The sequence below is a fragment of the Eimeria acervulina genome, genomic scaffold, assembly GCF_000499425.1.
Source record: "Eimeria acervulina Houghton genomic scaffold, Eah_scaff204, whole genome shotgun sequence".
NCBI lineage: Eukaryota > Apicomplexa > Conoidasida > Eucoccidiorida > Eimeriidae > Eimeria > Eimeria acervulina.
In genome coordinates, this window is record NW_013548711.1 from 21918 (window position 1) to 47571 (window position 25654).

General features: G+C 53.7%; 1 protein-coding gene across 1 annotated transcript; it reads left to right on the plus strand.

Annotated features, from left to right (window-relative positions):
• Positions 1–1459: 1459 nt before the first annotated feature.
• Positions 1460–25375, plus strand: EAH_00025270 (hypothetical protein, conserved; the record flags this gene model as incomplete). Its single annotated transcript, XM_013392934.1, has 21 exons — positions 1460–3479; positions 3668–4362; positions 4533–5858; positions 6278–6801; positions 7244–10463; positions 10642–16312; positions 16463–16643; positions 16852–16905; positions 17070–17182; positions 17431–17681; positions 17777–18175; positions 18482–18933; positions 19166–21260; positions 21807–21875; positions 21976–22203; positions 22401–23208; positions 23543–23680; positions 23993–24181; positions 24312–24457; positions 24618–24760; positions 25015–25375. 21 exons carry the CDS (start codon positions 1460–1462, stop codon positions 25373–25375), a joined length of 19083 nt encoding a protein of 6360 aa, XP_013248388.1.
• Between the last annotated feature and the right edge of the window lie 279 nt (positions 25376–25654).

The following is a 25654-nucleotide window of genomic DNA, read 5'->3' on the forward strand; positions in this document are numbered from 1 at the left end:
GGAATACATGTTCTAGTGCTGACTCTATCCTTGCATCATACTTGCACTTAACGCGAAATCATGGGATGCTCTCCCTTCCCTCTCACACCCCTGCCATCAACTCCACTACATTTTGGAAGATCCAGGTCGCTCTACGCAAGGAAACGCAATCAAAGATCAGTAAGAAGACGCCACCGTGGCCATAGGGGAGAAAGTAAGGGTGTTGTGGCTGAGCTTCGAAGTCTTATTGGCTAAAACCTCCCGACACGAGACAAACCTTCGAAGTTCACACACGGTGCAAAATCCAAGCTGTGCCCACGCCAATAGTCTCCCTATGGCATTGCAGTCATCGCGCTTGCTCTTCTTGCTTGTTCATCCCGAAGCGACAATGCAAGCACCAGAGGCCTTGCCGCTCCATTCGTGCTACGGGCCTGAACTTTGGTGCCTCGTTTCTCCCCAAACCGGCGCGTGCAAGCGAAAGAGTTTTCGTCTTGAGAAGGCATGTGCATATGCACCATGTAAGCAATTCAGTTTGCTCCGGCCTAGTCTAAGCCGCCCCATCGCCTGGTCTCTCGACAGGTCTGGTTTGGGCGCTTTCCCCACGGGATGAAGCGGGCCCTAGGTTGACTGCAGCACCGAATACAATAAGTCCTACATTTTTCAGTTGTTTTGACTCAGCATTTTCGGAACATCAATCTTTCACCTCAATGGAGCCGTGAGCAGCATCATCATTCTCTGGCAGTTACGGTGACAGCGAGCACTCTGCACACCTGGGGGGCACCCCTGCTTCTAACAAAGTTCACACGCATATATTGAGACGTTTCCATAATTTCGCTCTTAGGAAGTGGGTGCTTACTCGTCCTTGCTCTGAGGGAGGGACTAGTCATTGCTCTTCTAGGTGCGCATGCCATCTCGATTCGGCGGCGCAGGACCTCTAAGCGGCGGAGGTGGTTTACGGCGAACAAATGCCATCCTCGGCTCATTTTTTGTAATCATTCCCATATATGTGTGTGGATCTGCAACCAACGACGAGCAAGGGAGAAACTTGTTGCCCTGTCTCTCGCCAGGTCTGTTGAGCTAGCGTGCCTGGCAGAGGCGGATCATGTCGTAGTGGTGTGCTGATAGGGAAACAAATGTATTCTGATTCCACCTCTGAGCGGGCCTGCTGCTTCTTCTTTACCCTCAGACACGTCATATGTCCCCTGGCAGACCATCTGATACGGGAGGCCGTTCTCCGCTGCATCCAGCGTTGCTGGTTGTACTGCAGTAGCTTAAACAACTTAAAGCAGCACTCCCACGAATGTGAAAGAGCTCGAAGTGTCTGCGGACGCACCAAACTGGCTTGTCAAAGCATTTGAAGCATGAGTATCGAGGGTTTTTCTCCAGTGCAGCTGTCCTTGTCGGCGGGTGGCGCGTGCGGTGTAGCACGGGGCCTGCGTGCTGTGTGAAGCGCTTGCTTACTCGAATAATAAGGCAAACAATGCATGACGCAGGCCATTTGCGGGTAGGAGGAAAGGAAGAACTTCAAGATGATTCGAATGCGGGTGCTCCGTCAGGTGCTCGTCCTACTGCACCTTTGGAACGCGACGCCGTCGCAGCGGTGAATGCCGAGGCGACAAGCGTATTGCAAGCAGCTAGGCAGGCGGGAAACGACGAGGACGATCACACGCAGGAAATTGATGCTGCAGAGTTAAGGAGCTTGCGAGCGCGGGCACGTGCCTCATCCAGTTCACCCGGGGAAACCTCAGATGGTAAAAGGCCACGGGCTGCGGCTCCAGGAGCTCCGAAATCAGAACCTGTGGCAGATAGTCCCCGCGCCAGCGATCGAGTGTTGCTTCAAGACGAGAAGCAGATGCATCCAGTTGAAGCTGCTGTCTCCGCAGTTATCGCTGCTGCTGCTGTTGCAAAGTCAGAGCCTGAACAGGAGGCTCATCCAAAAATGAGTCGGGAAAGCGGCCGCGCCTCTTCTCTACTGTCTGTGCTATTGTCTGCTGTCCTGAGGCAACTTCTGCCGTGGGTGCTGCCCTCTGCACTTCAGGGTGCGTCGGCGGCAGATGTAAAAGTAAGTATATCAAAGAAGCAGCTGACGTTAAGCGGAGTGTCGCTGCAGCCACAGGAGCTAACAGCCCTTACCGGAGCCCCTTTGCACCTGCTTCACTGTAGCATAGGGGAATTACAGTTGCAGCTGGGGAGGCAAGAGAAGGGTGGTGCTGTGGTAACTGACCCCCGTGCTAATGTGGCTGCGTCCGCCCTCGGCCGCAAGCTACATGGCGATCAGATATTCGAAGAGGATGCCGCCTCTCCTCCAAAACCAGCAGTTGCAGTAGATGAAGCGGCAAAATCTGTGGCTAGGGAGGAATTATTGTCCCTGTTGCTTTCGGTGAAGGATGTGATTGTGGTGTTGGTGCCCACGAGTCCCCACGAATGGTCAAGGCAGCAGCTGCTGGAGCTGGCTCTGCAAAGGCGGCGGTCGTTGCTCTACAACATGGACAGCGAGCTCCAGCAGAAGCAGCTGCAGACGTGTAGTGGTTTTTCCCCGTGTCTATCCAGCCTCATATCACATTGGATAGATCGTAACATACAGTGGGCCTCTCTAAACCTTACAAATTTGCACCTCCGCATAGAGTTTCTTTTGCCCCACTGCAGTGGCAGCGGCAGCGCACCTTTTGCGTTTGGGATGCACCTTGAAGAGTTGCGCTTGCGCACCCTTCCATCTGGGGAATCTAAAGATTCACGTCCGCGTGCAGCACGTGGAGATCCGCAAGAAGGCAATAATCCAGAGACTGCGGCGTCATCGCCTCACCAGGCTACTGGGGCCACTGCTGAGCCATTGCCCCGCAACGGCACCAGTGGGAAGTGCGGCAGCAACACCCAAGAAAACGTTTGCAGTGAATTTGCTATTAGGGGCTGTTCGATGTACACCCAGAACGAGGTGCTACTACTGGCACCACACACTTGCTCTGTAGCAGAGAATACCGAAAGGCTCTGCGCAGTGCTTGCAGAACAGCAGCATCAACGCGGCTATTCAAGCTCACAGCAAGCAGACGAAGAACAACCACAGCCTGACGAGAGGCATCAGGTTCAGATGCATTGCCATATGCCGGCAACGATGTGCCGTAAACAGCAACAGTCACGTACAACGGCCTGCAGGTGCAGGTGTCTTCTTGCTCCCGTAGGGATGCATGGCTTTCTTAGGAAGAACGTTATGATCGCGTGTAGCGAGGAGAACGGTGACAGAAGAAGGTCAGGAGTGGCTTTGCGGCAAGGAGATAGTAGCTGCGATAGTGCCTCCGCATTCCCCAATGCTAATGAAGAAACCTCATCTGCAGATCCTGCTTATGTTGTTTCAGTTGAATCCGACAGCCTCGAAGTGATTCTTTGCCCAGAAGTCGTACGAAGCCTCCGATGGCTGACAGCCAACCTTGAGCTGCATCGCAAGGGTGTGGACGCGGCTGAGTCAATCCTTAGCCTAGTCAGGCCCTTTGTGCCCTCTTGCACAGGTGCGTTACTGCACAAGAAGAGCAGGAGCTAACTGGAGCAGAAATATTGACAAGAATGGGATAACCACTCAATATTCTCTAGTTGTGCAAGCTAGCGGTAACTGCGCACTTGTAATGCGCGCCTTCGGCTTTTCCAATCGAATTCCGTGTCCAGCTTCTGCTTCTGTTGCCCCGCGCATGTGTTTCAGTTCTTGGAAATCCGAGGATTTGGTGGCGCTTCGCAATCCGTGCAATATGCCGCCTGCAGCGCGGCAGACACAGGAGCGCATGCACGAACAGCAACTACTTTGCTATGGGTGCACAGTTTGATATCTGCGGGGATGGGCTGCCTGTAGAGGAGATTCTAAAGCTACGGCTCTGCACTGAGAAAGCTGCGGCGTACCGTCGCCTACGACTGCTGCAGCTGCAAGGCAAGCTGACCCAGCAGCAACTCGACCAACTGCTTCGCCTTAGGGATTTGATTCCGCTTCCTCAGTTGTTGCAAGCTCATGCGGCTTCAATGCAAGACTTCATGGACCAGCAGAGAAAGACAGCAGCAGCAAGAACTGCTAGGATGTGGCCGCACTGGTTCCCTGTGTGGAAAAAAGGTTCGCCCGAGCAGGGATTTAGGACGGGAATAGAAACACGAACTACCGGAGAGGTCAATGCAGCAGCTGGGGCTGATCACAAAAGCTATGGTTTTCGATCGCCTGTACCTCCCCTTTCGCTGCAGAGTGTTATAGATCAGCACAGGACTGAGCGGCAAATCCACCAGGAATCGAGGCAGCAGACACCACAGAATGGGGGGCACCAGCAGCGGTTGCAAAAAGAACGACAGGGAGTTTATCCGGAAGGGGAAGAATGTCTAAGTGACCTTGATGACTTCTTCGATGCCTGCTCTCAGGTACGGTGTGCTATTTTCGTGAAATTCACCCTTTTGCGCACCTGTTGAATTGGCGGGGTGCTGTGTGAAAATCCTTGTTCTTGTTTACCTGTTCCGTCATGGTTTGTAGACGGTTTTAGTGCTGAATGTTGTTGTTGCTGCTGCTGTCGCTGATATTTCTGTTCCTTCAGCCTGCGACTGCGCGCCTAGGTAGCAGCGGGCGGCTCCGCGCAGGGTCTAAAGAAGGCTCTACGCCTGCGCTGATGCTTGCAACTTCGAAGCCAACTCAGCAACAAATGCAAACACATGACGGCAAACCACCAGCAGAAGAGCCTCCTCCTTTGCCTTCCGAAATGGCTGCTTTGGAGGGTGTGTGCACTGGTGAAGCACCATCTCAGGGGGGCAGTGAGAGTGGAGCAGTGGCGGCCCCACGTGCTGCTGTAGGTCCAGCCGCCACAAAGAGCAGCATTGAGAACACCCTAGAAAGCGGGGACGACTTGTCTGAAGGTGGTGATATCTTCTACGATTGCTTGGACCTCCAAACTCCCCGTTCCACAACACTGGCTTCTCGTGACGGTGGTGCACCAACGGATACTTCAAAGGCGCCCATAACTCCATTAAGTACGATTCAAAACTCATTGCTACTACCCGCTACTCCGAAGGGAGTCGCGCACACGATGTCAATCTCTATAGTGCTGCGTTCCGCTTCTTTCTCGTGCGGTGTGGATGAGGTGAAGTATTCCCAGGCTGAGTCCCAGCCAGAACGGCGGAACTCTTCGCAGAAGCAGCAGCAAGGAAGACAGCAGGCAGTGGGTAGCATTATTTTGGGCCGTGTAGGCCCTGTTCGTGTGAGTGGTACGATAGGCACAGAGACGTTTCAGGGCAGCGTCTCTGTAGACAGCTTGGACGTCAGTTTCAACAAGTGGGGCCTTCACTGTGAACAGAAATTGGTTTTTATGGACCGTGACACCGGAAATAAGCCACTCCTCTCCTTGCGGGTTTCTCAAGACTCCGTCAATGCACCGCCTGCTGCGATCGTGGTTGACGGCGGTTGCTCCCAGGAGTCGGAACCTAGCACCTGTTTTAGGGACGGTGGCAAGGAAGGTTCCGAACAATCCTACCTTACTGTGTCGCTGAAAGTGCTTCGAGTGATTTGCATTATCGACCCATGTGCACTGAAGGAGACTGCAACCCTCAGAAAAGGATTCAGTAGCGCCGCGGCTGCTGGAGAACGAGTAGCGACTGAGGCATCGCAGCAGTGCAGCCTTCTGCAGCTGCGTCGATGCACTATGCCAGATCACCAACCCATCACGAACGTTCGGGCTGGCAGCGTTTGGGTTGAATCCACAACAGGTAATACTGGGTTGCATCGGCAGTTGCTGCACCTCTCTCCTAAGCGCCAGCAGCAACTTCGTGACGGGGCATCTGTGCGGTACGCGGTTGTCGTGGAGGCTCCAACGCTTATTGTCCCCGCTTCAGAAGGGCGGGCAATTTTGTGCCATCTAGGCGAACTGCGAGTAGGCACTGAAAGCTCTTGCTCTGCTTCCTTCTTGGATCGTCTGTTTGGTCCATTGTCTCGATTCAACGGGTTTTCGTCATGTGCTGTATTCACCCAGGCCTCACTTTTGCTTTCATGCTATTGCAGAGACATTGCTCGCCTTTTGCATTTCCCTTAGGGTTCGGCTGCCATTGCACGTCCTTTCCGATTTGCAGAGTCCGATTCATTTGCTGTTTCAGTCTCTGTGCCATCTTGTCTTAGTAGATTGCCTGTAGGAGCGTCAGAGCTGACGTTCACAATTGTCTGTGCTTCCCTCTAACATCCGTGCATGCGACATAGGTCTGCAGTGCCCATCTGGAGCAGGAACAACTTCGTTGCACCCAGGATAGAGACGTCAAAGTATCGGTTGGCTTCAGATTTACTGACGCAATCTTCCAGGAGAAGTGCACCCACCTCTTTAAGGCAAGACAATCGCCTGCAGCTGTAGCTGAAGTAGGAGGGGTGGGCAGTGCTGCAGTCCACACTCATCTGTTGCGGCATCTCAGCCTTCGTTCTCACCATGCCCTGCTACTGAGAGATTCTCACATGCTGCTTCACAATGATCTCGATAAGCTAAAAAGGGAGCTGACCTTACCGCAAGGTGCTTGCCGGGAATACATGAGCAGCAATGACTTCAGCCAATGTACCTATCAAAGCGGACATTGGAGGGACATGCGTCAATTGAAGCCCATACTTCAGCCGCAGGAACAGATGAGAGATGCTGAATCATGTAGCATGGGAAAGGAGGATGGGGAGAACTCAACCGGCAACCAAAGGTCTACTGGACGCATCCCTACCACCTGGGGCACATGGGGCTCCGTGCAGCCTGTCGTTTTCCCCTCAGAGCTTGTGGCCGCATTTGAGGTGGAGCATGTTGACATTTTGGACCCAAGATTGGTTTTTCTGCCTTCCAAACTGCCCTTGTACGTAGGGAAAAGGCGAAAGGCAAGAGCTTCATTGCGCGAATGCCAGACAGCTTGCGTTGAGTTCCCTCCTTGTCAGCCAAGTGCAGGCGAAAAAGCAAAGCAAGGCGCAGGCCAGCAGGAAATACCACAAGCGTTTTTGCAGAAGGAGCAACCCAAGCGTCAGGAGCATCAGAAACTAGTCACACGTGGTGCTCTGGAGCAGCCGATCTGCGAAGTACAGATTTGCGTGAATGGGAAATGTAACGAGGTTAGGGCATGTTTGAGTCGGCACAGATGCGCTGCCATACTAAGGTGAGGGAACTGCCTATTGGGTCCCACTGCGGATGGTCGCGCTACAGAAGTAGGGCTGCCGATTAGTAGTAGTCCTGACAAAGGAGCTACTCCGTATGCTTGCTTTGGCTGGTGTCTGTATCCTTTGTATCCTTTGCGTGGTCCGCAGCGCTGTCGACTCCCTAAAGGCTGCCCTCTTATGTAGTGAAATCACTGCTGCTACGGCAGGATGCCCTAGCTTTGCCAGTGCCTGCAGAGCTCCCACAGGACCCAGTAGCCAGAACGAAGGCGGGGCTAACGGTGGTAAGACAAGCGAAACGGATGGAGGCTGCAGCAGAATTCCACTGTACGTTGAGGCGTCTCTCGAGTGGGAGGAACTGGGCATTTATTTACATCACCTTGACGACAGCACAGAGGGGCAGGAACGAATAGACAGAAAGACCGCATCTTTCAGCGGATTAGCTCAAGAAACAGTCAATGCGGAAGATGCTTTGCATCTGCATGCCAAGCAGGTCTCTGCACACTTTAATAATAGGAACTGCGGGACTGTTTGCAGACTGGAGATGAAGCAGTTGCTTCTGGAACAACCGTCTCTCCCAGAGGGGAGCGTCAACCGTTATATCGTGCGTGTTCCCCCCTTAGATCATTTTTCGGCTTCTAAATATGTTGCTTCAGAGTTTCCTGGGGGGGCCAGCATACAGCTGGTATTCACTAGCGGAACCTGCAGCGCATCTGGAGCCAACGCTGCCTCCATTACTACGTTTGTTCACGTTCTGCGGCCGATGACCCTCAACTTTCGTCCGACGCCTCTCATCTGGGCTGTGAACTTTTTAAAAGAGCCATTTGGGAGCTGCGTTAGCAGTGGTGGCAGGAACACCGCCGGTAACAAGAGTGGAACTTGCACTGACGGTGAAAGCAGCAGCAGTCTTTACGAAGCCCACAGCCAGCGCAAGAAGATCAGTGGGGATGCGCCACAGTTAGAGGCTAGAGCGGAGGCTGCTTTGAAAACAGGCAAGCTTGAATTAGATCCAACTACGCCTCCACATGCGGGAGAGGTTTCAGCAGAGGCATCGGGTTCATGGGTTCAGGGTGACCCGGTTCTGCGGGAGGTCCGCGTAGACTTGCAGACAGTGGATTTTCTTTGGAGCACCCGTGGCAGTGACAGACCTCTGGCAACGGCATCTGTCTCAGCAGCTTCCGTCAGCCTTCAGCTGCGCCGTTACTCAACCAAGATTACAGGCAGTGTAAAAGACCTGAAGCTACATTTCGTCACCTCCAGTATGCGGTCAGTGAAGACTGCCATCCGCAGTTCAGGCTGCAGAAGGGAATGCCGAGCTCAAGTCCAACTCAAGCAGGCGCCGTGGGAGGTGCCTCTTGAACTATGCGCCGACAAACACCTTGTACATAATCGATTAACCAAGACAGCGATACTGCAAACAACAGAGATAATTGGGCTGGTTCCTGGCAGAAGCTACGTCGTAAGCTTTTCACTAGAGTCGGTGCATCCGCTGTCACCACAGTTTTGTGGGCTCAGCTCTAATCTGAAGGTGGATGTGGGGACGTGCCGTGTTGTTTATATACATCCCAAGTTTTGGAGGCTCTTTGACTGGATGATCGATGACTTTATTGGTACTTTGACTTCTTCCCAGTCTTCTGCAGTTTCTCCTCCACAAAAAGCGAGGTTGGGGAGCATATCTGCTTCCCAGGAGGTTCCGACAAAGCGCATTGAGCGTTCACCTTCGCTTGAGGATCTAGCCATCCGTAGCGTCCTGCAGTCAGCTGCATCAGTTGCAATGCCTACTTCTCCACCTTCAGTACACAGCAATGAGAGAGAATTCACGAGTGAAGGTTTAGTCCACAGATCCTCCAAGAAGCAGCCTCTTTTAGTTCCCAACGAGGGGCTTCGGCGGATATTCCTGCTTGCGGACGCAGGGCGCTCAATCCTAGGTCTTTCGCCGTTGTTTCAAGAGCGGCAACTGGGTCCTTCTGGCAACAGCGGGGGCGACAGCGAGCTGCACCGTCTCGTACTACCTCAATCTCTTCCTTTCAGTGTCTTGCACTACGAAATTCGAATTGCTTCCCCTCGGCTTCTCTTGCCAGCCGGATGCAGACCAAACAGCAGAGTCATTCTATGGCCTCCTGTGGGCTGCACGAAGCGGGAATCATATGGGTGTCGCGTGGCTTGTGATGGCTCCTGCAGGACGACGAGTACAGCCGTCGGTGGAGGCCTTGCTACTTGCAAGAAGTGCATAGATTACTTAGCGGCTTCAGCGAGCTCAACGCATGCCGGTGCACGTGAAATTCTCTGTCTCTTAGACAGCTTCACAGTCTCAAACAGCTGGAGGCTCAGCAGGGGGCATGGCATTGTAGAGAGTATCAATGTCGAGTTTAAAGGCGCAAAGGCCTTTGCCAAGATTGACGAGTTTTCACAGAGTTTGAACAAATCGTGCAGCAAACCGGCACCAGCACCGGTAGATATACATCGTAGGAAGGGATTTGAAGCTCCGTATTGGGGAGGCACGTGCCGCCGTTGCGCTCGCCGAGTTCCGTGGTTTGCTCGTTCATCAACGGGGGGCTCATGCAGTTCTCCTGCATCCGCAGCATCCGGCGATTCAGATGCAACCGCTACCACAGACTGCGGAAGATACCTTTTTGGCAGCGCTGATGTAGTTTTTCGCATGTTTCGACCTGTTTTGCGGCTGTGCTCATCCCGTTGGCTGCGAGTGGAGGCTGGACTGTTACCTGTGATTCTCGACGTACAGACGCTGCGGCTTTTGTTCGATATCGTAGAGAACAATATTACAGCCAACGACCCAGACACTGCAGTAGAAAATGCAGGGGCATTGCTACCGGCGTGCAGTCCCACTCCGTGCAGTGGAGGGCTCCATGCCATGCACGTGAAACGGGGAACAGAAGAGCCTTCGGCGTCGAGAAGCGATGCAAGCTTCCCCATGCATTCACCAGTTCCAAACGGCGCCTTTGGAATTGCACCGCACAACTTGGAGGAAGATCTACGTGGCCTTGTTCAAACAATGCTGGGAAACCACAGACTACAGGGCCTGTTAGAGCCTCAGGTCGACTTTATCGAGCTCTTGGAAGAGTGGGGGCACGAAACCCTGCTTCTGGAGCTCGTTGTTGAAGGTTTACAGCTCGCTCTTCGTGAACAACCGTTGAAGAAAGAGGTCCGCAAGTTGCGGAAGAAATGTGGTGCCCTAAGACGATGCATCCGTGCTCTGGAACGCCGTCAAGGGCTACGGCCAAATGAGAGCAACATCAGTCAGTTTCCAGCTCAGGAAGGTGGAAGTCGAGTGCTCGCACTAGATGGGCTCCGCAAGGCCTGCGTTCCCCAGCGAGAGCCTTTCCTACTTTTTCATGCAACACGCCTAAGAGTAAGATATGCCATAGTATATGTTGTGTTAAATTGTCCGCATTTAATCAGCCACTGATGCACGATCGGAAGAACTGCAAAAGCTGCTCCTGCTTCCCTGCTTGCAAACCGGACACCTACTGTTTGTTCTTCGCTTGACGCTATCAACGGAGTGACTGTGGTGTCTTGTTGTTTTTCAGGCACAACTCCGGTCTCTTCGGCTTGAGCCAGCACAAGCCGAGCAAGTCGGTTTGCTCTTGCCAACCGCAAGCCTAGCTCATCCTTGGACTTCGTTCGTTAACATTGTCAAGGGGCAGCCAATTCTGGAGGAGGTGAGAACTTCGTCTTTAACGTCTCCTCCAGCTATGGGGACCTTCATTGGGATGAGAATCGGCTCCTGTAGCATATTTTCCCCAGAGTTTGCCCCTCCCTTTTCCGTGGTTTTTACGGATGGCGCAAGCCCACTGGGTCTCTCGCAGCAGCAGTTGGAGCCGCTTGCAGACAGTGTTCGCCAAGCGGAACAGGATGCGTTTGCAGCTGCCATTGCCACTGCCAGAATTGACGAAAGATTAGCTGCTGAAGCGGGCTCATCATCAAGTTCAGGCCCAAAGGAGGAGGAGCAGATGAAGCAGGCAGACGAGCAGCTATCCGCTTGTTCACAACAACCGCCGGTTCAGGAAGAACACCTTCTAGTGGCCCCATTTGCAGCTCCTTGGATTGAGCCCTTGCATCTGCAGGATCCGGTTGATGCTTCATCAGGCGACGAACGTGAAACAGTCTCTGGAAAACCAGTAACATCTGGTTCTGCTGGTTTTGCAGAAAGCGGGAAGCTCCCCTCGTTTGGGCCACGCGCATCTGCTCGACGACCTGGCTCCTCAGAGGTGACTTCAGGTCCACCAGTCGAAATGCCACCCTGCAGCAGAGACTATGAAGTTGTCTTTCGCTGCTGCCTGCAGTATAAGAAGCAGCAGAGAGGGGCGCAGCCATGCGTTCCTGGGCTATCGTTGGTCCCGCAGCCATCAGAGCTGACGGTCATGTATAAGTCAGCCTCGGCAATTCCAGTCATACCGATGAGTGACGGTTGCGTGCCCAGCCTTTCAAACCAACACAAGGGAATGCCGGACGAAGTCACTGAGGTTCTTCGACGGCTGCTGCATCAACGCCAGCACCGGCGGAAGCAGCAGCGTATAGCAGTATCGTCTACAGGACCTCGATGTGTGTTGAATTTGCCCCTTCTCTATCGCATCAGCGCCTTTTTATCCAATGACGAAGCCACTAGTGGGAATGCGTTTAGTCCAACAGACGCACCCGGTGACATAGCGACTGCAGTGATGAATCGTAGGGAGGGCTGGCCGTGTACAAGGAGGATTAGGAGCGTGCCGGCTCTCTCAAGCCGTTCGAGCCACTTCCGCGGAAGACTAATTGCGTCCAACAGATATGCAAGTCGTGGCAACAATCAATGGAATCTTAAGCAGGGCCCGGCATCGTGTTTGCCGCACGACGAGGATACGAGGGATCATAAGCCGAAGCAAGGCAGCAGCAGCGATTCAGCAGTGAGCAACCGAATTAGCTGCTCACTGAAGTGTTCTAGACAGAAGGCGGCATTGCGCTCAGGGACGCCTTCTGTTGAAGGAGAGCTTACCCAATTTGGCAACAGAGCGCTTGCCCTCTGCTGCTCCTCCTTCGACTCGGCCAAACACTTTGCGGCAGGGCGTGGCGGCCGATGCAGCAGCGAAGCCCTGCCGGAGCATGTAGAAGATGGTCCAACTGATGCAGCCACCAGCGTGCATGACTGCGAGACCAGTAGCAGACAGACTCACAAAGTTGGTGGCGATCCTCTGCTGTTCCGCCGCAGTGCATCTTCTAGAGAAACTGCTGCGGTGGCAACACCAAAAAGGCAAGAGCTCCCACCATTGCAACTCAAGTCTATGGAAGTATCAGTGCGCTTATCTGAGGCGTCATTGCTACTGCCTGTGGACAGCAGAAGCTGTGAGAGCAGTTCAGTGCTACTTCATGGATCGGTCAATCTGCATCGGCGCGCGGATGATGTTCGGGATCCCATAGGGCCTCAAGGTTTATCCGAAGATGCAAAATTGGCAGCGGGAGCGTACGAAAATATTCAAGGAGGTGGCAACAAGGGGAAAAAAGAGTCTTTTTGGGTATGCGAAACTTCAAGTACCGCCGCAGCCGAGGAGGAGCGAACACCAGAACAGATGCTGCAGCAAGAAGAAGCTTTCTGGAAAGGTACAACTAAGTTCCTCGGCAACATTCCGGACAGATTCTGCCCGGGAGTCCGAGGTTTTGATGTTTTGCTGCAGAGCGCAGCGGTCACCTGCCTGCCTACCAGCGCGCCTTTACAACCCATTTGTGGCAGTTCAGACGATGTTTCTAACGGACGGATATACTTAGATTTACGCAGCTCCAGACGTCTGCGATGGGCTCGAGGCGGGCGCAAGTACACAGGCGCTCCACCCGAAGTATCCGCGCGGAGGGACCTGGACGGGGTGAGTCGTAAGTTTTTGGTGTCAGAAGAGCTGAAGTCTGCTGCGGGACAGAGGGATGTGGAAGCTCATCTGAGGCGTGTGGGGCGTGCTACTCCGTCGAGCGAGGACCCTTCGGCCGCTGGAAGTACCCTATCTCCCAATTCCAATGTCAAGAGCCAGGGCAAGTTTCACCCGAACGCCAAGGTACCTGGATCAGCTGCACGCCATGACGAGAGTTTGCTTATCACAAACTCGGAGGCCAGCGTTACACAATTTCACAGCAATGCAAGGAGTATCTGCAGTGGTTTGAGGGCGCAAATTAGTCATGCTTTCATCCCGCCGGCTGCTCGTTGCCGTCGGCAAGAAAGCGACGTCTCACTAACCGTATCTACTGCAGCTCGAAGAGGTATTGGCGATTCCTCCGGAAGCAGCTGTGAGGGCCAGCAGCATCAAAACGTAGGATACAGTCATGAGAGTTGCTGCTGCTGCCTTATTAATGGAACGGATTCCAATGGCGGGCGAGTGGATGAAGGACCTTGCGGGCTCCCGTGCGACTGCTGCTGCCACCATCCACAGGAGTACACAGCTCTTCAAGCCTCCCCTTGCGAATTGGAGTTGTCGTACCTGGATTGTCTTTTGATCTGGCGCTGTGCTGCTGAACAGATGATGCAGCTGGAACAACACCAGAAGATGCAACAAGCGCAAGTGGCTATGTTGCAGCGGCTTCTCCATCGCAGCGCGGTTTTGGAACAACAGTTCTCCGTGAAACAGAGCCTCCTTCACAAGCAGTACACGGGTGACGATCAGACACCGGCATCACCCGCATCAGCTTCGTTCCCGTTTACATGCGCTGTCTCTCCACAAGCTCAGCGATGGACCCATAGGAGATTAGTATATCCAAACGCAGCAGCAGCTTCTTCCCTTGCACAACAGGAGAGGGAAGTTACTCCAACATATCCCCGTCAGCGCCATGTGTCTGCACGCTTGCCGCTACTGCGAGTTACCCTTCTTAACGACCACTTGGACTATCTTCAAGCACCTCTTCTCCAGATGCTGGTGCTTAACTGCAGGCTCTCTCAGGCCTGCTCTCTCTTGCCTCCTCAGGATACGGATACTACACCCTTGTGGGTGCAACAGCAGTCGCCAAAGCCGGAATCCTCTTCTGTAAGCCTATTAAACGCATCACTGCGGCTGTGGGCCTTCAATCCTCTTGCTGTTGCCTTCGAGCCCGTAGTGGAATCCCTGCCTCTCTCGCTGGTTGTGCGGGAAGCGCCATACTCATTAATGCGGTTCGCTTACAGCTCCTGCTGCGACGACGATTCTCTAGCATTAAGTGCGGGACACCGTGTCTTCGGAAGGTGGCAGCTGCAGCACAGGCCTTCGTGGTCATCATCGCCCTCGTCAGTCCAGGGGAGTAGCCAGGGGGCATTGGTGGAGACGGCTCCAAGCCCAGCTTTTAAACCATGGCAGCAAATGAGCAGCATCAACAGCAGCATCTGCAGTACAAGCAGCACTGGGAATGATTCGGCTTGCCCTGTGGCTCCAGTTCGCTTCCATTTTTCAAGAAGCTCTGCAGCTCGCGACGCTTGTGCTTTCGAAAGCCAGCAGGGTTCCAGCAGCAGCGAACATGGCACGAATGTTCCACTGGAAGGCCTGAGGAAGGAGCCGTTGCTGCGTCGCCACACCTCAGGCGAAGCTAGCATGAACAGCATGCATCGGCAAGGAAGCCGAGCATTTCTCCCGCATTCAGGAACTGAAGGAACCGCGGATGGTTGCAGCAGCGTCGAGTGCACATCTACCACGGATGCCGCATCTTCCTCGAAGCGGTACGTGGGCATTTTTGTGTCTTCCACGGAGGGAAGCAGCATCGAAGCAAACTTATCTCCTTTGCTTTTGCAGTCCGTCCTAGGGAGCCTTTGCAAATGGCACCGCGACTTTGTCCACAACATGCAACAGCAGCAGCAACAACGGCGACGGAAGATATGTCGCAGTGCCAGTCTCTGTGGCAAAGGCACTAGGTTGTCACAGGCGTGCCAGCAGCTGCTTCCAGGTTATCATCAGCAGAAACCGATTCAGCTCCAAGAGAAGCTGCCAGGTTCGCCGAATCATAAGAAGAGTCAGTGTTCAGGGGGGCGCGAAGAGGAGCATGGCGAAGCACCAGAAGTGAGCGACGGGCGGAAACAAAATCTTGTTGCCGATAACATGAGCCTTCAGAGGCGCCCATCTCGTTCCGTGGATGCGTCGCCTATTTGCCTCTCTCCTGTTCAGGACAGGTACGCGGAAAGGCGCCACAGCTTGTGCAGCTCACTGCCTGAAGTAACTGTAATTGATGGGCCTCTAGACCGACAGCTAGGTCAACAGGAGCCAAAGCCATTTCGCGAGGCTGCGGCTCCGAAGCGGGGCAAGCAATTCATCCCGTACCATGTTGTGAACCAGACGGGGCTGCACCTGGGAATTTTGCTTCTACGCACACCAGCAGAGGTACGGGCGCCAGGCTCCGAGGGGCTATCTGGAAGTAATGCAACTCATGCCACCGCAGCAGTTCATTTGGGACTCCCTCCTACTCTAAGGCGATGCAGGCGCCACAACAGAAACGTAGGGGCTTGCGAGCAAGACAGCAGCAGCGTTGATAGCAATAGCAGTACCAGTGAAGCAGAAGCTGGGCGCGCTTTAGCGGGAGTCCCCATTCATTGGGGCTTTGGATTGCCTTTACAGACAGTGCCTCGTGGATCTCGTGGATCCGCAGGCACCGCAGCAAATGCGAGCGATAAAGAGACGCTGTCTTGCCCCTCATCACCCTCCTCTGCTAGTGAAAAACCAACTCGCTTTAAGGCGTGGAAAAATTCTGCAAGCTGGGACTGGCTCAAGCCTTCGGAGGAAAAGGCGCTGACGCAGATGAGGGTTCCCATTGGCACAGCTTCAACCGCTCATGTTGCACTACAGCTCGCCAAGCAGCCCATCCGAGAGATTGCTGCAGAAGGGCCGTTGGTGACGAATACTGGGAGGTGGAGCGGCGCTGAACGTGACGTCCATGCAGATGGTTCCTCCAGGCGGTGGAGGCTACGCATGCCAGTACCACTTGATCGAGTTGGCGTGTACATCCAGCCTCTAGCTGACGTGAAGACAGCAGGCACACAGAAGCAGAAAGTTCCCTTTGTTGTCTGCCGGCTCATTGTCGACACAGGAACCAAACAGCTCCTGGTGCAGTCACAAGTGGTGTTGCGCAGCTCTTGCAGCGTTCCACTTCAAGTCATGCTGCTTTCTTCTCTTGAAACCGCTAGCCATGGGCCGCAGAAGAAGCACCCACTCCCGGAGGACAGCGAAGAGTCGGAGAGGCTAAGTGGCCTTCTCTTAAAGCCAGGGAAAAGCTTGGCTATTCCCGTAGACTGTACGTCCATGCGCCGTGTTCACCAACGTGCCGCTTGGCTCCCCTGTGGTGACGGATGCACAGCAGAGTAAACTGGTAAAGAGAAGATTATCTGCTTGCAGTTGAAGGCCTCCTACGCCTTGTGCGTGCGCCTTTGCCTTTTCTGCGCAGTGTGCTTTACAGGAAGATTACGAATTCGGCCTGTGCAGGCTGGCAAGACATACAGCTGGTCCAGGGATCTAAGCCTTGGCATGCTGTGGCAGGCTGTCGACGGGGCAGAACAACAGAAGCCCACTGGAGGTGGGGAACCTGACAAGGCTGAGCAGGGTGCTTCCAGACGGAGCCTTCCCAAGTCAGAACTGCTGCGCTGCTGCCCGCTCATTGGCGGCAGTATCAAACAGAGTTGCTTGGGCGTGGCAAGGAATCACTTGTCATACAACGAGAACGTTCCAAAGGAGCATAATCGGGAAGAGAACAAGAAGCTCCGGGAGCCTGAGTACCACGTCGTGGTTTTGTATAGACTTGATCGGCTGGTTCACTCGTCCTTTTCTTGTATGCAGCTCAATGTGTTGCTTGAAGCTCCTTTACGGCTTGCCAGTAATATCCCATTTCCGGTCAGGTGGGGAGCAACACGTTCCTCCCTTCCCCAATTTTCCTTGGGGAGTGTTTTACTCTTAAGTGTGGAATGCACCAGCTCGGCGCAAATGTTAATGCTTTTGGACAGCCGCGGGGGACGGGCGCCAGGTTGGTTTTGTTGATGTGGCTGCGATGTTTGTAGATACCGTATTCACTGTCCGCTGGCCCTGAAAGCTGGAGAGGATCCACCAGGAGACTCGGAGGGTCTGCTTCAGCTAAACGAGTGGCAGCACGTACATTCTTTCCCCTTAGCAGGTATCGTTGTACCGCTGCAACCTACATGTTGTTCCTCAGCGAGCAGATACCAGGGGCCCACTAGCCTTTATCAATGAATGGTTGGGGAGGCCAGGGGAGCTGTTGATGGGCTCATTTGCAGATGCAGAAAATTTTGCTCTTTTTCGAGTATGTCCTATGGGCGCGTCTGTGCTTGACATAAGAAAGTAAGTCCTTCCCATTCAGCGCAGGACGACCTGACTTATGCCTTGCTGGTGTGTGGTCCTCAGGGGTGGCCTTCCTTTCTATCTCGCTAGCAGATGGTCAGTGGTCGAAACGAACTCAAGTCCATCCAAGACCCCTACAGCGAAGGCGCCCTCCACCAACTGCTCCGAATGCAACCGTTGCCGGAGCATCAGCAGCTTTGGCGCCTCCTACAGGGGGAGGTCAGGCCCCGGCGGACTGTCTCACGGGAGGAGCCCCTGACGCTGGGAAACTAGAATCTTCAGGGGGTACGGTAACGGGAGAAACCATTGTGGAGGTGAGGCATCTTGTCCGTAATTTCTGATAACTGTTGTACTGGAATAAGCCTCGGTGATTACTCCTAAGGCCTACTTCGTTGTATCACTGCTGCAGGTCGAATGCTTTGACAGCAAATATCGTTCTGCCAAGATATGGGTTATCTTTTGTGACTCCAGCGGTGGCACGTGCTTGCTGCTCCATTCGCCCGTATGGCTTGTGTCGCACATCCAGTGGGCATTACAAAGGCAGTGGCTGAAGCAGCCGCAGCAGCAAGGCCAGGACAACCCTGCAGAACCACAGGATAAGAGGCTGCCTGTTGTTGAATACAGCGTCATCCGTCGCAGCAATCCGGCAGAGTTAGGGTGGGCAATGCAGGCAGTTTCAGCAGCCGCTGCGGCAGTCGACCTTAACAGGGATGCAGAACAGCCAAAACCCTCTAGGCTCCCGAACTTCACATGTCGTAGCGGCCTTAGGAAGGACTGCAGCGGAGAAATTCGACTACTTGATTTTGGCGTAAGTCAAAATGCCTCGCTCGCGTTATGGCTGTCACTGAAAACTTCTGCGCTATAAGTTGAGGTCATGCAGTCGATGAAACTTTGGCTCTAACCGTAGCGAGCTGGCTACAGAATTGCAGTGAAGCGTATCTGGGAGCACTAAACTTTCTGCTCGTGGCGTTTTCATCGGCGCGAGCCGTCTGGTGAGATTCCTCACCTGTAGTGTGTTTATGATGGTTCCTTTTGGTCCCCATTTGGGTTCTATCTCTGTGCCATGTAGACCTCGTCCATTCGCGTGGAAGCGGAAGCGATTGGTTGTTCCCAGTTTTTGGACATCTGGAAAGACTTTCCCAGGATGCTGAGCGTGTCAGCCTCGTGCACCGAGGATTTAAGCGCAGGCTCAAGAGACAAATCAACCGTGTATCAAGGCAGCAGAACGGAGCACACAAGCGGCACGCCTTCCAGCCTTTGCGAAGGAGGGCCTTCGCTTGGCAGTGCAATGGGGGGCCCGTGCTTGGACATTGTTGCTACAATGTCCGAAGCTCCTCTGCCGCTTTTACGTCCCGTCCTGTTATTGACATTCTCCCCTATGTACACTATAACTAGTCAGTGTCCTTTCCCTATCAGAGTGCGGCAAGCTCGGTCAGGCTGCCCCTGCAGTGACGGGAGGAGTGCCGATTGCGGAATTGTTGACTTCACGCTGCAGATACAGCCCCATCACACCGAAGCTTTGGTTTGGCAGTTTAAGGAGGGCAGTCGAGCAATACAGCTGCAGGGGTGAGGGTCTTTGAAGTGTCAGTTTTTGTTGCATCAGCAGTTGTCTAGGTCTTCTGTCTATTCGATAGTTTGGCTCTGCCATGAAATTTGCCTCCAGCAGGCCATAGGTTTGTTTGTACTGAAACTGAACAGATTTTCTCTGGGTAGCTTAGACCGTGAGCGCGTACGTTTGCTTGGATGCTGTTTGGATGCGTGATGTGCTTTCGCCTGCCAACGATTGCTGCGTTTATAGGTCGATGCCCACTTTATGCTGGCTCCAAGGGGGATGCAAACGCGGAGCCTCGACGCACCTTGACAGCGGGCCCACCGAAGTAGTGTGGAGCGCATGGTCAGGCTACTCTTCCTTGTGCCTACCTGGGGAGGATTGGTGTCTTCGCCTACCATCTGCGCCTTCGACGTTACCAAGGACTACACTAGAGACAGTGGCGACCCACAGGAGCGGCTCCAGCTGCTCTGAATCATCGCTGCAATTCGGCGAGTGCGATTTTGAGGAAAAGGGGCACCTACACGAGAACTCTCAAGGAGAACTATATCCGATGCCAGCAATCGAGCCACAAGAGCTTCTAGGCGCCCTTTTGCGTCGGGGAGTCTCTGTTCAGATCTGTGGAAGTCAGCCCGCAAAGTGGCACCTGTCGGAACGGTTTACAAGGCGAGCTTTTTCGACTGCTTGGTGCTCGGCCTTGCGCTTAGGGTCAGCAGAGGGTCCAGCCAACACTCTCAACTTGACAGTCCAGATGGAAACCTTTGATATGAGGGATACGGTTTCAATTTGCAACGGCACGCCGTTGCCTTTATTGCTGCGCCAGTGTCGCCACAGTGACACTCAAGCAGGCAAAGGAGCTGACCCAGAGAGCTGCCAGGAATCTGCGGTGGCTCAGAAACTTGGTTTGACCGACGCTGCGGCCTTTGGTATGGACTCTGTTGCTGCAGCTGTGGCAGAGCTGTGGGGAGCAGCCAAGCATGGCGAAAGATTGCAGCAACACCAACGGAACCTTGACAAGGGGGATAGCTTTGTTCACCATGACCGTGGCAGTGTGGGGTGGCACAGTAGGTCGACGCAACTTCTCAACATGCTATTGGAGGCTCAGAAATGCGCAGAACAACAGCGGAGAACCAGGAAGCCGACTGGCGCTTTCCCCTTCCACTCTTCCGAGGCCGTTTACATTTCCGCCGCTCCCCATGAAGAAGGCACTCATCTGCAGTTGGACCGGTTAGCTCGCGTTGCCAGCGCTGCTGCTGCGCAAAAAGCAAAGGAGCAGCCGCAGCATCAGACTGGCAAGGACAGCACTTCCAATGCTTGCTGTTGGTGCAGTTTTGAGTCTGCAGTGTCCGAGGAGTTATGCGCAATGCAGAAAGAGGCGCTGGAAGGGACTGTGAGTGGCGCGGGTGACTCAGTACCCTCGAACTTGGCGCTTCTACCTCAGCTCGTGCTTCCAGGAGAGACTGTACTGTTTACTTGGGATGACTACCGATGCTTGCCGTGTATTGAGCTCACCTACTTTCCGTGGTTGCAGCAGCACAACGAGGAGAGAAGTTCAGTCATTACGAAGAAATCTGGTGCCAGCAGGTTTTGCAAAGCAGTTTCCCCTGTAACGGAGTATCCTTCGTTCGACACGCCCTTTGTTGTTTGCATTCCTCTCCGTCCGGATGTATGCGGCGTTGTGCCACTCTCGCCGTTACCCTCTTCCCACTGGCTACTATTCAGAGTCGTTCGCCGTGCTGGAAGACTGCTGCTGCATATCGCTCCCGCTGGAGAAGTATTGGGGGTGACAAATTCGTCTCCGCACAGCCAGGCTGGGCGCACCCATCCTGATAATATATGCCAGCTGGACAGTAAGAGTTCTCATGTGTCCGATTGGTCAAAAGCTACAAATGCACAGGCCGGGAGCCCCATGCTAGCATGGGCTGAGGCGGATACCGAAAAAGTGTCCGCGTCACGGGATGACGTTGACGTACACTCTTTACTTCTCGTCCCCCGTTACTTCCAGCTGCCCATGGTGAACATGGACCTAACCGCGGGATGTTCTCGTAGCAGGGAAACCAGCAGTGGCAGCATTGGGCGTGTTCCCCCTTGGTCATTTGCATCCATGTGCAAATTTGCTGGGACAGTTGTGGGATCGTACGCGTCTGACCGAAAGGCTAAGCCAGCTGCTGTACAGGCTAGTAAACCTGCCAAGAGTGACTCAAAGGGCGGTGATGCCGCTAGTAGGATGCTTCCCGTGCAGCCAACCCCTGATCCCCCGACGTTTGAACTTCGCATTCAGATTCCGCGTTTGCAGTTTTCTGTATTATCACAGGGAGCAGTTGTTGATCCACTGTCTCGTCAGGTATGGAAGCAATTCATTTCAGGAAGGGATGTAGTTAGAAAGCTGCTAGATAGCATTTGCCACTGTTTACGTGAATGTCGAACCTTCATCATCAGCAGTCTGAGGCGGTAACCTAGCGGTCCTCTCTCCAGGGAAAGGATGCATTAAGAGGCATTTTATGTACACGTATGAAAAAAAGTTTATTCTTTTGGGGAGCCTGACATTGGTAGTTCCCATGCCTGTTTCCTCTTTAGACCTTCCGCCTTCCCGAGGAGCTATTTCTCGTCGCATTTGAAGATATCTCGGCTACCTACTTCTGCAGTGCATTTCACAGCGCTGCAGCATGCAGAATACACGAGTTGCAGGTAAGCGCTTATAGAGTGGGTCTCCTGCAGAAGTGTCCGGGCATTTAGATGCTGTGGCAGCCCCCGAGCACTCCTTTATCGCAGCTGGCTACGGCTGGCGGGCAGCAGGTTTCCGTTAGTGGTTGCTGCGTCCATTCAGTGGTTTCTTGCAATTGGGAGATATGGTGCGCTGTGTGGTGCCATGCTGCCCTCGTTGGCTCAGATAGATTCGATGCACTCCCAGGCGTACTACCCAGTGCTTCTTCAAAGGGCCCCTCCCATGCCTAGCGAGGTTAGCCTTATCAGCCTGCTAGCTTCAACTTCAGCTATGCAGCTCATCTTGCCTCGACCGGATACCTATTGACCAGCCGCGTGCTCTCGTTTTTCTGCAGGCCGGTTCAACCACTGAAAGCAACATCATTCAGGTCTCTCGAACAGCAGGTTCCACACGCACGAACAGAGAAGAAGGGGACACCCGCAGCGGAGAGTCTCACGTTTCGGCTTCTAATTCAAAGGACGGCGGCGCCCTAGTTGAGTTCTTGCTGCAACAGAGACAACCATTTAATGGTAGCCGTGGGGACCGGGTTGTTGTGGTCGACAAGTGTAGCCTGGCTCTGAAGGTTAGACCTCACTCACATTTCTTTTTGGGTGCATCTGTCGCATTTCAGCCTTGTAGAGTACATGACATGGAATTTCTTATATATACAGTGGCTGCAAGTGGAGTCCCTCATGCTTAATCCTGAATTTGTGCACATCACAATACGCTCCCTCCTCGGATACCGTCGCCTCTTGGAGCTTGGTTGGTTGTATTGTGCAGCCAGTGAGCGTCCGGACTGATTTAAAGAGCCTCTACATGGCATCTGATGCGTTGAGTTGCTGGCGCTCTGCCTGGGCTGCTGCCACCACATCTATGAGCCGGCATAATCCCGAAATGGCATCATGCATTCCAGCGTCTTGTAACCATCAGCGAGGGCCTGAGAGACCTTCCACGGGAAATATAAAACCGTCGGCTTTGCACAGAGGAGGCATCTTGCCAGACGATAAGGATCTAGAGTACCACTATGCTACCCAGTGCGGCTTAGCCTGGGCGTGCAAAGGCTGCAAGGCTTGCCAGTCCCCCTTCTCTCTCTTCGTATCCCATATCGCCGGCACAGGCTTGGTCCTTCTCCCTACTCCGCTGGCCGTACATCCATGGGTGTTCAAGCCAAAGAAACCCACTGTCCAGGAACCCATTCACACGTTCAGCCAGCAGCGGGAGCAGCGCTACATTTTTCGGGTGCTCACGGTAGCAAAGACATGCGTTGTGCTCTCGTTCAAGGCGGACACAGGGGGCAATAGTAGCGCACTGCGCCGGTCAGTCGTGACTCTCTCGTCACTCGAAGATGCGCGGTTTGACGTGGATGGGCTGCATATGACAAGCCGAGAACTAGTGGCCCAGCTCAAAGATTTGCACGAGCAACAGCGGCTGCATCTGCACCAGGAGAGCCCTCTCCTCACAAAATTGACAGAGCACCACAGGCATCCAGCTCTCGCGTTGAGAGATGTCGCGAGGGTGGCAGGGAATTTTTACCAGCAACAGCTTCTATCACGCCTATCCAAGCTTCTGGTTTCGGTCGATCTTCTAGGTAGGTTGGCAAGCTTCCCATGAGAAAATCCGGCTTTTTTCCACAGGGCCACTGCCAGTGTAGCAAGCCTGCGAAAATAGTTTCTTGGTTTTGGCGGCCAAGACCTGCTTCTGCCTGTTGAAACCAACTTTCCTGAAGTCCTGTTTGTTCAGCTAGCACTGCCTCTTTTCAAGAACTCTTAGACAACCGCTTGGCAGCCGTTTGATAGGCAGTATGGTTGGTAGGCAATGCGCGTAGCCGAGTACAGAATACAGCTACGTGGATTCAGCAGTAAATGCATATTGTTGCCTTTATTGGTGGCTGCAAACTTTGTGGTTTTCTCTGTGCGGTGCAGGCAACCCTGCTCTGTCTTTTGCGCACCTCCAGGCAGGTGTGTACGCACTGGCCAAGCAGCCAATTGAGGCTGCTGAGACTGGTGGGGATGTTTTCGAAGGGATGATGAGGGGGGCAGAAGATTTTCTGAAGCACACTGGTGAGCTGTTTACAGGAGTGAGTGCTAGGGGTGGCAGATTACCTGTGCGCAAATAACCTTTTGTTAAGGATGGGTTTTCGAAATGTCTAATCTAGGGTATTTGCAGACTCACCAAGGCAGAGCTTTGCAGCCTGCCCTTGGCTCTACGCTTGACATGCGTGATTGAGTCTGCCCTGATCAGAGGCTAGCCATGATATGCAGTGCACATAACAGTAGCCTGCGCAGTGAATCGTGAAGTGTTTTTCCTAACTGCTAACCGTGTTTTGACTCCCCGCCGTTGTGCTCGATCCAAACCAATCTTTGTCTCTACAGGGTATGGCTTTTTCGGGGGCATCAGTCGAATGGCAGGGGTGGCCTCGGACTCGCTTGGAGCGCTGGCTTGTGACGAAGTTTATGTGCACACCAGAAAGCAGCATGGCAGGCACAAGGCGCGTAACGTGGAGGAGGGCCTCCAGCAGGGGGTCGAGGCCCTTGGCCGGGCTCTCGCTGGTGGTTTCACAGGTACATCACACCGCTAGGGGAGTAGTGTCTTGCACCCTTTTTCATCAATTTAAAGATAACCAGGCAACTCCAACGTTTTTACTGGCCATTGAATAGCAGTGTGCATCTGTGTGTTTGACGGCCCGCGTAGGCCTTGTGGAAGAACCGGTAAGGGGAGCTGCTGAAGGTGGATTTGAGGGACTGTTGCGCGGGGCTGGCAGAGGCATTGCGGGTTTCCTTGTCAAGCCATTGACAGGAGTGCTGGATTTAGCACACAAAACCGCCGAAGCCATAAAGGTAACTCCTTCTTTGGCATTACCTTTGGTGCTCGCGGCGAGCACCAGCAACGTCCCTCCCTCGTTTTTGATAGTCTGTGAGCCATAGTTCCGAACCTGTCCGGCTATTTACCCCTCACACGAGCAGGAGAGCAGGTTTTGCTGTGCCTCTTTCGTTGTAGGATGCCTCTCAAGTTGAAGGTCGCCAGCGTCCGAGATTCCGGCTACCGCGCCTTCTCCTCGGGGATTTCCGCTTGCTGGTTGCATACGATGCCGAAGCAGCTGAAGCGAAAGCAATTTTAACAGATGCGGAGGGGCAATATTGGTGAGGTGCACACCGCAGTTTATCTGCGTTGCCTCTGTACACGAAGGGACACACTGAGTGTACTGGTCAGTTCTGCATGCCTAGGGGGACGTTTGAGATAGGATGTTTCTTGCTTTTCTCAAGCTGGCCTTGCTGGGCACCGAACAGGGCCCACATTGGGCTGCTTCCGCTACTCAGGAGCGCGAGTTGGCGTGCACTGACTGTTGTAGCCATTCTTTTCACTTGACCGTCTTCTGTGAATGCTACTTGCGCAGGGAGAACTTGCCAGTGCTATTTTTCGCCCTAGACCGCCGCCTTCAAACTCTTACTGTTCTCACAGCTAGCAACATTTTGCTTTTCAAGTACTATTCGCGGAACCATGCTGAGCTTCGGTTCCTTGCTCCGATCTCGTGTTTGCTGGCTGTTGGCCACTGCAGCACGCCAAACAGCAGCATCAGTAGCCCCAGCAACAGAAACAGCAAGATTCGATCCTCCAGCTTTATGGACCGTCATGCTTTGGTACTGCAACTTCGTCAAGAGGGGGAATCGGGAGTTTACTACCAGCAGCTGTTGTATTCGAGTGCTCGGCTGCAAGGGCACATTCTGAATTCCTTGAGACTCCTGCTGCTTCAGTGATAGGCTCGCATGTCGTGTCCCACGCAGTGCTGCTGGCAGGCGGCCCAGCAAACGAAGCAGCATCAATCCGTGCGGCTTCAAAGTGCTTGAACATTCGAATTGTGTTGTAGAGTAATTCACTTATCGTCAAGACCAAGTAAATTTTTTTTGTCTGCTTGTCAATTTGGAGGCGAAGTTAGGCACAGGAGTTGGGGAGTAGAGAAATGCGTATATCCTGCCTGGTCTACCTTTTAATATTTCCGAGGCCAATATGCACCGTGCGTTCCTGGATCGGCTGCC